At 42.5% G+C, this 13203-nt stretch overlaps 1 protein-coding gene across 1 annotated transcript in view; it reads right to left on the bottom strand.

Annotated features, from left to right (window-relative positions):
* Positions 1-5877, bottom strand: part of SETD7 (SET domain containing 7, histone lysine methyltransferase) — a 172631-nt gene extending 166754 nt beyond the window's left edge. The window contains exon 1 of the mRNA XM_086962101.1: positions 5567-5877. Coding sequence (XP_086818227.1) covers positions 5567-5606 — 40 coding nt within the window. The 5' untranslated portion in view covers positions 5607-5877. The remainder of the gene's footprint in view (positions 1-5566) is intronic.
* Positions 5878-13203: the final 7326 nt, after the last annotated feature.

Genomic DNA, 13203 nt, shown 5'->3' with positions numbered 1-13203 from the left:
GATACTTTTCATGCGCAAAAAAGTTTCTCACTAGAAAGTAATTACCATATCAAGTCTTTGAGTCCCTTTGTGGCAGTGCAAAGTGTTGATAAATGTGCCCACTCGTTTTCACTTCAACTTTAACTATTGTTCCGTGTACTGCAAACCTGCCAATTTTTTTTAACGTTTTCATGTGTGAGGAGAGCCAGGGTTTAGTGCTGAGCACAGCTCGATGCACTTTTAAGTGTACTGCCTCCAAGCAACCGCCAGCCCCCTCCACCCCCCCCCCCCCCCCCCCCCCACACACATACACATTTTCTGACCTGCCAACACCGAAAACAAAGCGGCTGCCGCCAATGTTCTGAGGAGGTTTTACACCTCGTAATGGCCATCCGCTGTGCAGAACCTCAAAACAATTAGTTAGAAACCTGCTCTCTGCAGGGGTATCCAGCTAATTATGTGCACACCGTGTGATATTTGCCCCTCAGCGGATGACATGTGAAGGAAGTCGATATCGTGTGGCACACGGTGACGCCCTGTGAGCTGGAGGGTCTGACACTGGTGCATTCTGCCTTTGCGGAAACACATCTTGGATTTTGTTTTAACTGAGGAAGACATTTTGGCCACAAATAAATGCGCATGTACTTGTCTGTCTGAGTTGCATAGAAATGTGACTGTGAAACAGCTTGACCCAAATAGGAGACAATGAACGTCAAATTGTCTTAGTTCTGGAGAGACAGATTCTACACAAACCTACAAAGCAGCACACCCTCTACAATTGAATTAAGAGCCTAGAGCTTTGTCCACAGAATAAACGTTGTTGTTTGACTGGTTTAATAAAATATAACATTTGAAAATAATAATCAATACATTTAAAAGAAGATATTTTTTTTATGTAAAAGAAAGCCGCTCAAAACCTCCAGGGTGTGAGCACTGTGTAAAAAAAAATTAGGAAGAAAATGTACACATGTGATATCTTTTTGTAATGAGACCCTCTCAATTGAATTTTACCTAACTATATGAAAATACCTTTAAGTAAATAGGGAGTGTTCCAAGATGTCCAATGAGCTAGTGTTCGTGAAACAAATTAAGGCAGCATTGAGAGAACAGTACAGATTGACTTTCAAGGAACATTCTTTTCTTTATCGAATGTTCTTCCGAACTCACAATTTGATCTCCAGACAAATGAAACATTCGAAAAAAGCACTTTGTTGTAAAAACTGCTGCTCTCATTAATAGCAAAAAAAAAGAGCCGATATTAGTCTAATATTGGGTGTTGCCTTTTAGTTCATCAACACAAGTCACCCTCAATGTTCTTTCCTTTTGCAGTGCTTAATTTGTGACAATCATAAGGGTCAGGGGCCAACCCAGCCGAAAATGTTCTTAGAAGGTCGCCACTGGAGCACCGGCTGCTGGTGCTGACCACTGCAATCACTGGTATCGCCCTTTTGTTCTGTCCTTTTATCACATAGTTCTCCTGTCGGCCCTATTGCTAGGTACAGCTCTCCATTGATGCAAAGCTGGATTTGTGTAGCGCTATACAAATCCCAACACCCATTTTATAAAATGTGCCTAGCTTCACATATATACTGTTCCACATACATGCAGAGAGATTTGATTTGCACTGCTCCATGTATGGAGTGAGTAAACAGCGCAGCTGTTGCCAGACAATTATGTGAACATCCCTAGAGAGGGGCTTTCGCTCCTCACACGTGATGGGAGCAAGGTGCTCATGTTTTGATTGGGCAGAAGTTGTGCGCTTCCAAAAAAGAGTGCTTGCCTTCCCCGCAGCTGGATCATTATGTTTATCTGGCTACCTAAGCTTTAACTTTCAGGGGCCCCCACAGCACATTGGAATGCTATGAAAGTGTCATAGATAAATAACTAATTTATATTGTTTTTGTCTGGCAGCGGCACAGATGGAAGGAGGGCAGTCATTAACTTACGTGGACTCTCACCTGTCCTTTTCACCGATACCAATTATATTCTATAGTTATTTCTTCCAAACAATAGATATATATTCCCGTACTATTTACTCGAATGCTTCACGTTACAATACAACATGCCCTGAAAGCCAGACCTATTGGTATTGCCAAGGCTTGTTTTATTTTACATTCTGTTTTTGTATTCCAATATTTTTAATTCACAAATAAACTACAAATACAAGCACAGAAGCACTCCATGAAATAAAGAAAAAATTGATAGGATACTTGCCTACCATGGGTCAACTTGAGAGCTTCTATTTGTTTTTTACTGGTGTTCTAAATCTAAATGTGCCCCTATCCTCCTAATGTCAGCTGTTCCCACATGATTGAATAGTTTAGCATGCAGAAAGTATAATGCTGGTCTGGCCTTGGCTCAAATTGCCTAATTGTGGGGATGCCAGTGTCTCACCCTGCTTGGGGATATGGCATGGCCTAGTCAAAGCCTTGGGGTCACTGATACCACTGCTCCCTTATTGTGGTAGATGTAAAATTCTTGAAATTAAAATTTGTTTGTCTCTCATTATTAATGTTGCTTAGCAACAGCCATACTTTGATGCAACATACACTACTACCTGGCCACAGCTCAATTAGTACAATTGTGACTGCAACCCGCTCAAAAAAGTCTTGTTTCTTTCAAATACATCCTAAAACAGGGCCCTGGCAAACACCTGCTCAAATTAAGCACTGGATATGTGTGCATATAGTTGTCACTAGAATGTCTTTAACTACTGACTTTTTAAAATGCAGTTCTAATGTCAAAACAACAGACCAAATAAACTACATTCAAAAGGATTTCAAGACTATGCAAACCTAGGATCACTGGCTTCATAAGCACATCATAACGGAGATGAACTCCCTCCCTTCAGAAAAAAAAACTTCAAACCTGCCTTTACTGAGTTCCCTGTGCACACTCCTACAACTTAAGTAGCACTTGGAGTAAATTCAATTTACAGTTAAAATATACATTCAATTTGACAGGCTGTGTTATAGAAACATACCTCACAATACTAGATGCTGTATGTTTATACTAATCCACATATATGGGGTAGACTGTAAAACTGGCTTGCTTCTAGTCGCTTAGGCAAATTAGTGGTGAAATTCATAGTAAGAAGTACATGTTCAGCAAAACAGGATAGAGGGGTGCATACTATTTTTGATCAGGATCAAATTGCAAATTTCAGGATGTATGCCTGGTGTTTACATAAAGCAGCTTGGACAGATGCTTGTTTCATTAAAGACATAAATTGGAAGACAATTTGTCCAGACAGGTTGTTCCTGAGGCGAACTGTGCATCATACAGTGTAGGGGATGAACAGAGATAACAAAAGAAGGATATGTGCTCCCCTACTACTATTCTTTATAGTGGTTTGCTCCTGCACGTTTAGTGAAGCTCGCCACATTACTCCATGCTTCTAGAGGAATATATACAGGGGTTACTTACAGTACACTGCACTCCAGCAGAGCCACTTACGAGCACATGTTGAATTAAATCAGCTACCTTAGACAGAGACAACAGGAAGCAAAGAGCAGACAGACAGGGAGTCTGCTATCGTGTTCTCTTCAGCAGGAAACTAGATGAAATAAACAAACTAAAATGTAAAAGGGATGGCATTGGACCTTGCCTTGTACCTGTGCTACCACCTCGTGAACCCAGAATGGAGCTAAACCATGCTAGTTAAGGTTCTGGAGCTCCTGCTCACACTCACAGGCATTCCTGGGCCTGTGCCCTCTGGAACGGGATATTTCAGTAATATAGTGTCAGCTTTAAAATAAGCAGTTATTTATATACTGCTTGGATATGGGCGCACAGTGCACTGCAAACCTGAATGGGAGTAAGGCCATTAGCACATAGCAAATGTTGGCTTTGTGCATGACGAGGACACCGGCCATCAAATCTTTACATACTCGTGGTCCAACAAAAAAATGGGGAAATAATCCTGAAAATATACTCTTGAATTTAGTATGTAATGTAATGGTTCACTGCCAAGGATGCGACCTGGCACTTTACAGTGGTACCTGAATCTGTGAAGAAGCAAGGTCCAGAACAGGTGGAATTCCCTCAAAGAACCCCATCCCTGCTGTCTTATTTATGCACATGCCCAGCCATATGTGTCTTGGAATACTAAAGTGGCTACCCTTTAAAATAAATTTTCTATGAAGAACCTGCCTCCGAAAAGGGTAATATAGTCTCAGTCTGAGAGCACCGGAAGTGAGGGCTACTCCATAGATCTCAAGTTACCCTTGTCCGGTGGGCAGTCTTGTTCAGCTCTAAAATAGGCTTCGGGATCAGTCCATCAAAATAAATGTAAAGTGCATACTGAAGAAGCGTTTTTACGCTACAGTGCCAAGATCACATAGAAAGGCAAAAGACAAGTTGTTAGCGGCCGTGGTTCTGACCCTCTTCGCCCTTTTCTGTTCTAAAGGCATTTCCTTTCGTTTCTCCATGATACTGAGCATGTCTTGCCACGTGCTGAGAAGGACGCAGAGCTCGAGACCCTCAGGGGTGAAGCAGCCGCTTTACAAATTCTGATTGATTGATTGATTAATTGATGCTCGTGCCCACTACGACTACCTGTTATTTCCTGATCCCTGCTGTTGGACAATCCGCAACACTTCCAGAAATACCTATAAACTCTCGCTGGGAGCTCTAAAGCCAACCAGTAAATCTATGGGTTTTTGTCAATAATAACGTGAAAAAAAATATTTGGAAGGGAAACAGTCACAAAAAAAATTAAGACGCACCTACGAGGAAATGTGAGAGTTACGTGTATGTGTCACATTATTAAGTGTGCCTGTCAGAAAGTTACGAGTGTCTGTCAGAAGTGTTGTGGTATTTTCCCTGACAGGACAGAAAGCTCTCCCGCGCCGTGAGACTGCATGCGCCGCGGGCACGGCGCGTTGCACTTGGCATGACTTTATAGCTGCAAAGCTGCCAATTGTGACAAAAGAAAATGTAAAAAAAAAAAAACTAACAGTGAAGCGACGCCAGGCCTGTCTGGGAGGCAGACTGGTTACTCTGCCCCCTCCCCATGGCAGACTTGTGGCTGTACTGGTACTGCTCGGAGACTGGCACGGTGGCAGCATAGGAGTGTGGCATTGCACTGTAATTGCATTTCTGCAGCACAGCGGGAGTGTTAATTACAGCGAAGGAGGGACAGCTGAGGGCAGAGAAGCAGCCTGACAGGAGCAGGAAATCAGGGGCACGGCACGGACAGTGCACACACATCACCAATGCCATACATGGACCTGGCAGGGCAGCTGCGGGGCCAGACATGGCATAACACAGTTCCCTTTATGGTAGGTTCCTTGCATGAGCAAGACAGCAGCGCGGCAGGGCACGGGAAGCAACAGGGTACGAGAGGCAGGGTCAGGGTGGGTCGCCTGACAGGGGCAAGGCTGCAGAAGATTAGGGAAATGACGCGAGCCCTGAAGAGAAGGACACACGCAGCTTATCGTCAGCCTGGCCTACAGCACGCACGCACGCACGCACGCGCGCAGGGCAGCAGCAGACCCCCCTGCCCTCTATGGAGCTGTCAGTGCGGCCGCAGCTGTTGCACGAGAGCCCTGGGCGCGCGCCCCTTCTCCCACAGAGGCTCTGGTACCTTCCACCGTCTCCTCCAGCGTCTCCTCGTCGCTGTCCATGGCGGCCGGGTCCCTCGCGCTGTTCCAGTGAGTCGCGCGAGCGAACAACTCTTTCTTCTTCTCTCTCGGTCTTCTTCTGTCAGTTCCTGTCTCGTCTCCCAGCCCGGGGGTGCGAAGGGGGAGGAGAGCTGCTATTCGCGCTCTGGCAGAGTGCCGTCCGCGCTTTCTCCCTCTGGGGCGTTGCACCCTTAATTCCCCTCCTCTCTTGTTTATTGTTACACTTGTCTCTCTGTCAGTGCTTCTCCCCCTGTCTCACTCTCTCCCCGGCGCTGCTGCCGGACTGTAATGTCTCCTCTTTGTCAAGGAGCAGCTGATGCACTGACATCATCCCGCACGGCTGCCCGTGTTCTTTCGCTTATGCAATTCCAGTCCCCCAAAGACTGACAGCTCTATGCCGCCACCCAGGAGCCAAAAATATAGAGCACAGCTACACCGGCCCTCCCTCTACAGCATAATATCGTAGACTGGGCACAGACAGGGGCTTAGCTAATATTGGTGTAGCAGGTGCAGTGGCACCAGGGCCCTGAGTGGCCCGTTAAACCCTGATAATTGCAGTGTTTTCATAATAGCAGTCAAATGGGCCATTTTCTTTGCTTGCACCAGGACCCATGGTACCTTTGCTAAGCTAAAGGGGGCAGACCAGGAAAAGTTAGAAAAGGAACACAATAGAAGATGGGTGAGATTCTCCAGAGGGCATGACATGTCTACCACTATCCTGTCAGGGTTCTGGCTGACTATATAGTTGCCTCTACTGAGGCATCACAAAGTGATGACAGAGTGGTGTTTGTAGGTGGAAGAGGTGATGTGAAGGTTTATACAATCATCAGTCCTTTACATGAACAAGTACTGTGCACTTCTTTCAATTGAGAGGCACAAGGCCTCTATCTCTCACCTCTGGTGCGATACTTGCAAAAAGAACAAATAATGGACAGAATGCTGAACAATGCCAAACATTCACCGCAGTACAAAGATCTGGGCCTAAATCCATCGTTATTTTGCTCCACATGCTATTCCAGTTTAAACGCAGCCATATGCAAATCAGTCTTGACCCTGCTCCCCATGCCGAACAGTCCCTCCCCAACTGCAAGGCCAGGTCCTCCCTAGGCTGGAAACAAGCATCCTAGAATCAGATTTGGGGTATCACCCCTCATCAGTCAGGCTAGCTTGATTTCAGTGGCATGGAGAGCACAGGACCCACGTCTGCGTATACCGGTCCTACTGGGTTTGACTAATGCAAAAAGTACAATTGGTGGACAGAATTCTGAACAATGTCAAACATTTACAAAGATCTGGGCTAAAATTCATCATTATTTTGCTACCCATGCCATTCCAGTTAAACCCAGCAATAAGCAAATCAGTCTTGACCCTGCTCCCCATGGGAACAGTCCAGCCTGAACTGCCAGGCCAGGTCCTCCATGGACTGGAAACACGCATCCTGGGACTGGTTTCGGGGAATCACCCCTCATCAGCCAGGCTAGCTTGATTCCAGTGGCATGGAATGTTCCCAATGAGGAGCAGTGTCAAGACTGATTTGCCTATGGCTAGGTCTAAACTGGGGTGGCATGGTGAGCAAAAGAACAAAAGTTTTAACCCAGATCTTTTGACTGGGGGTGAATGATTGAATTGTTCTGCATTCTGTCCATCATTTGTGTGTCTTTTGCTAAATTGCCCCAAGTGTGTCGGGTATGCCCAGACGTGAGCTCACTGTGCCACTGGATTCAAGCTAGCCTGGATGATGAGGTTGATACCCCGAAACCGGTCCCAATATGCATCTTTCTGGTCCAGGGTGGACCTGGCTTGGCAGTTCAGGCTGGACTGTTCCTATGAGGAGCAGGGTCAAGACTGATTTGCAGATGGCTGGATCTAAACTGGGGTGGCATGGTGAGCAAAAGAATGACTGGGGGAGAACGTTTGAATTGTTCCGCATTTCATCCATCATTTGTGTGTCTTTTACTTTTAATGGAACAGCACTTCTCTGTAGCAAAATCTACTTTGGGTTACTGTAGGAAATCTGCCTTTTCTGCATAGTCACCATGTATTTTTTGCCTTTTGGTGGACCCTATATTTTTCCTGGCGTTAGAACTCTGTGCACTTTAACACCGCTAACCAATGCTAAAATGCCCCAGCTCTTTCTTATAACATGGTAAGACTGGAATATTCCAAGTTGATATATTTAACTTAAGGCCAGGACATTAAATGTCATTACTGGACTGCAGCACCTATTATGGCATTCACTACAGAGGCAGTGTAAAACATGGCTGCAGGCCTACCATCATACCTTAATTTTGGCAGTATAAACACTGCAATCCAACCTGCCAAAATAAACCAGTTTGACAGGCCAAAACTTCCCTTTTACATATCAATAAGTCACTCCTATATAGGCCTTGGAGCCCACAAGGCAAAGTGCATGGTATTTAAAAGTAGGACATGAAGAACTTTAATGTCAACATGTCTTTACAATGACTAGCACTAAAAGCTGGTCTTCACTTTGGCAGGCCTCGCTGTCCTATGTAGAAAACTAGAGTACATATACAAAATCCTAATACTCCATCTGGGGAATAGGACTAGCTAGAAAGTAATGAAAAAACTATTTTTAACAGTTATTAAAAATCTAATGCAGTGGTGAAGTCGGATTTCTAATAAATATGAAGGGGAATAACTCTTAGAAAAATAAATTTTCTCTGCCTGAAATTCAGGGAGGTTGAACTTGCATGAGCTCGCCCACTTCTGCCAGCCAGTAAGTAGCATTTGGATAGGTGTGAAATACCTCTCAAGAGCAAACAATAGGCTGAACTGAATGGGGCTGAATTAACTACACAGAATATGCATGGTGGGGCTGCGAGCATCCTTTTTGGCCTTACAGTGTCAAAGCCTGCTTGAAAATCAAATCCTGCTTGAGAGGTTTGTAGAATGTTCCCTTTCTTAAATGTATCCATGCTCATCCATCGTGCCCCGGACTGGGGTCCAATCAAGTCTCTATGATTTATTGAGGAGATAATTCCACGTGGGCACTTTTAGAAAATGTGTGTGTAAGTATTTTTGATAAAGTGCCTGCAGGCAAACGTATATGCTGGCAAAACAATGTGAATAATAAAACACCTGATGGAAAATATAACAGTAACATCCACTTCAATAAGAAATACACAATTATTTTTAGGTAATCATTTCTTGGAAGTCAGTCATCATATCAGCCAGCTGAACCTTCATGATCTGGAAGCTGTTGAAGATTGGTCATTGGGTAAAGAGCGAGAAATAAATACTCCAATGACAGATGCGGAGGCTTCAATCAATTTCACCAAAACGTCTTAATGAAAAATTGGGCCTATGCTGCTGCATTTGGTTTTTTAGCCTAAGCTAAAGACAACAAAAATAAAGAAAAACACTTTCCACATGGTGGACTTTGAACTACAATAAAGAAGATAGAAATACCTAATAGGAAATGAGGGAAAGGAAGAACGAGGGAAAACTGGTATGTAGGAAGGAAGAAAATCTTTATTACAATGGTAGTTCAACAACACTCAAGTGCTGAACACATGAGTGGTCATGATCATAAAAAATGAGTGACTAATAGATGTTTAATTAAATGTTATGAAATGAGTGGTGTAGGGCAAAATATTTCAAGTACAATAAGGAAACGTTTTTGTTGCAGTGAACACTGAATATATTTTAAGTCTCTGGTGAAGGAAACAAGATTCCAGAAATACATAAAATGGGTAAATAAAAAAAAAAGTGACCATGTGTTAAGCTGAAGTCATATTGTCTAATTTAACATACAACCAAATTAATAGAAGACATAAAAAAGTCATTGAACTTCATGTAGAATTATTTATCAGTGAGTGTCAATTAGATTTGTGAGAATTATCTCTCTCAAACAACATGCAGCAGCCTTTATCAAACACAGGTTACTTAACTTCATGTGCCTTGGAAAGTCCTAGGGCAATGTAGTAGCAGGTTGCTGAATAGGGTTTATAGGGTGCTGCCAATACGAGGTGCTCCAATATCATAGACAAAAAGCAGAAGGGGAAGCGTCGTTTACAACGCGGTCGTTACATCGCGATGCCATTACATTGTGGTTTTTAGAACGCAAGTCGTTACAACGACTTGCGCTGGATGGCGCTCTAGGACAAGGTATAGTATAATTTACTATCCAACACCTTCCCTACTGTATGTAGACTGGAGTTGGAACAGTAAATTATACTACTCCTAAGTCCAGCGCCCTCCAACGCAAGTCGTTGTAACGACTTGCGTTGTAAAAACCGCGATGTATTAGCATGCGTTGTAATGTCATACAACCCCGTAAATGTGGCCACGTTGATGCATGAGGGATAGAGGTGTTATAGGTATGACCACTGGAATTATGCTGCAGAGGAGGACCAAATCATGCAACAGGGTTGACTAAATTATGTGTAAAGAAAAGGCATATTATGCAGTGTAATGCAGTACATTATTTTTCTTTTGCTTTTACAAATATTAACATTGTCTAGGCAAAGGTTCCACCTCAATAGTAACACTTTAGCACTCACATACAGCAATAGTCATTAAAATGGTGACCAGTCAACTATTGGGAAGGCCTTGTACTGTGCAGCAACATGTGTTGTCATATTGTTTGTAGCTTTTGATCTGTTTGAGCTAGAATTTGTTTTGTGAACTATGCAAATTATGCACCAGATGATGGATTATGTGGCATATCCATAATTATGCACAAAAAGCCACCTGAGAAGAGAGGTCTGCTACTGATAAAAGGACAGATGACAGCAGTACCTGGGGAAGACAGAGAGCGATTGTGTGTGGTTGTCTATAAAAGTAACATGGAGGTGGCTGATGCCTATGGAGAAGCTAAAGGATTAAACAGTTCTCATCCATCTCCATGGAGTTGATTGTCTGGAAAGCACATCACTCAAGTCAGAGAAGCTTTCTTGGATTCTAGCCTATTTAGTGGCATCACACCATCGAAGCAGTGGTTAATAGCTAGAGAAAGCCCACAGATTCAGCATGAGTCCTGATTAGCCTTTGCCATAATCCTAAAAATAGTAGTTGACAGGATTGGCAGTAGGCTGAAGCCCAAATATGTTTAAAAATAATGAGAGAGACCCCTTTAACTGACTAGGGAAGTAGGATACTACTTTCAAGTAGGGAAGGTTTTCCCTTGGTGGACAGACTAAGCCAATAAACAATTAAACACACACAATATAACGTTGAATACATTTGTCAACATATGATATTATCCATACATTGATAATATACTGAAAGTTGGTAGTCAACAGCAGTAGGGTGCTCAGCAAAATTTCGGGGAAGGTCATAAAAAGGAATCCTATTATAATGGTGCTACCAGAGGAGAGGGTGCGGCTACCAAACACACCCCGATATGACCCACCTAGGCGGATCTCAATACAATGCCTAATTCCCCCCGAGCACTCAAATGTACTATGAATTGTATCTATTAAAGTTAAACAATCAAAATGGCACAGTCACAAAGTATATCAGTCCATATATAGATCCAATATGCCAGATCCTCATGTTCTTGGAACAGGTTTATTTTTCCACGTTCACTTCCAAAATGCAGCCATAGTCTTTTCCAAATTCACAAATATTTACAGCAGCCAACACGTGTTTCGTCGTGCTGGGTAAAGCACATAGACTTCGTCAGGGCTGCAATTAAATAAACAATATGTAAAGTTCCATATCCAAACATTACTATCTCAAAGTACCTAATTAAACTCCATTGGTTGGAAAGGAATCCCGTGTAGAAGATAGAATGGAATCAAAACCCAAGTATTTAAATCACCCGATTTGAGTGCCAAACAAAATTATTTATCCATCACCACTAAAGAAAAATAAGCGATATATAAAATAAAACCATATAAGATAAATCACTTGATCTCACACTCCTCTATATTGTAACCTCTATTGCAGCCACTGGGTCGTTCCAATATATAATCCTCTAATAATGATTAACCTACATTACTCAACGGTAGCCACCCTGATAGAGTTCACACTACTCCAAGTCTTCATAAAGTTGAAAATCAACATCCAAAGAACAAATTGATTACTAAACACATGCCCCAGTATGATTCACTACACAGTACACTGTACAGTTCCCTCAAATTGCCACATAATGTGGTTGCCCCACAACACTTCTCTAATTATATATCCTCACTTTATCACATAGTTACCTATTGTTGCCCCAAGCACGTAGAGTCAACATAAAATGGTAAAGCGGTGAAATTACCGTAATATTTCGGTCCACCGCCATGTATATTGTGTTCCAATTATCCAATATTAACGTTGATTCCTGAAACATCAATATCAAAAGAAATAAAAAATCTACTAATAACGTAGTGCAACCCACTCACTCGTTAATTATAAAAATTACTGTGAAAACACTACCTACTCACCCAATGTCTTCAGGTAGAAGGGACTATAATCTCAGTCGCTTCACAAAATTCAATTCCTAGTCAGTAAAATTCGTAAACCTGTAATAACACATAAAAAAACAAAAAAAAACGGTGGTTATTGAAATAACCCATCCATATAACCTGGTATGCAAAAGTACAATTAAAGACTAATACAGACAAGTCATCCGCAGGAATCCCACTCACCATATACATTTCTTGTCGGGTCGTGTCTATCAACATTCCCTCTCGGTAGCCGGCGTTCTACATTGGCGCCATTATGGAACGGTCTATATATAGTCAAAACCGTCGGCGCCATCTTTTAATGTGCAATACGAGTAAACATGCGCATATATTGAGTGAAAGTCCTAGTTTAAGAAAATTGAATTAAACAAATGGTGGGATGCTGTGACTCTTAAGCAACATCTCACGTTAAATAGGATACCACGTGGATTAAGATCACAAATCATGCCCACGTATGAGGACCTTAAACCCGATCTTCTGAATGCTTGGGAGAAAGAATTAACAAATAGTTTGAGGAACCTTATGAATATGCTAATAGAGAATGCGGAGAGAAAAATAACTAAACTTGTAGCTGATATTCAGAAAATAGAGGATGAAATTAAGAAACTTAACCTTCCTGAAGCGAGTATTAAGAATTATACAATTTTGGATGACTATTTGAATAATTTACAGGCTGATATTAAACTCAAGAAGGCCAGAAAGCTTAAGCGTGATGAAAGTGACTATAAGTCAGGGCGAGTTTTCACGTTCGCCAAGCGGTTTGATTACTTGGTGAAACAAGATCGTGGTTCTAAACAAAGATTGGCTGCCCCCTCTATTAGTGATGTGGATGCATCTTCAAGCAATCTATCTAGTAGTGAGGGTGAGGAGACAGAGGGAGTTCAAGTTACGACCAGTATTGAGAATACTTTTTTAATAGAGGTAAAGAGGTTGAAAATAGGGAATCGAGATACCGGTGCCAGGAACTGAGACACAGGTATCAAAAGACTAGGAGAGGGACCAGAGGAAAAGGTGCAGCAAGGAGAGAGATTGGGAATGAGGACCAGATCCTGGAAGGTTTAGCCAGTGCTGGTGATGGAAGGTTTAGCCAGCGCTGGTGATGATATGTCAGAAAATGAGATTGAAATCATCAATTTGTCATCTTTGGAATTGTCTCAGGATATGATTTCCTTGTTGAGTAA

The sequence above is a fragment of the Lissotriton vulgaris genome, chromosome 3_1 (genome assembly GCF_964263255.1).
Source record: "Lissotriton vulgaris chromosome 3_1, aLisVul1.2, whole genome shotgun sequence".
Classification (NCBI taxonomy): Eukaryota; Metazoa; Chordata; class Amphibia; order Caudata; family Salamandridae; genus Lissotriton; species Lissotriton vulgaris.
The sequence above is the reverse complement of the archived record's forward strand: the minus strand, read 5'-3'. Positions and strand labels throughout refer to the sequence as shown.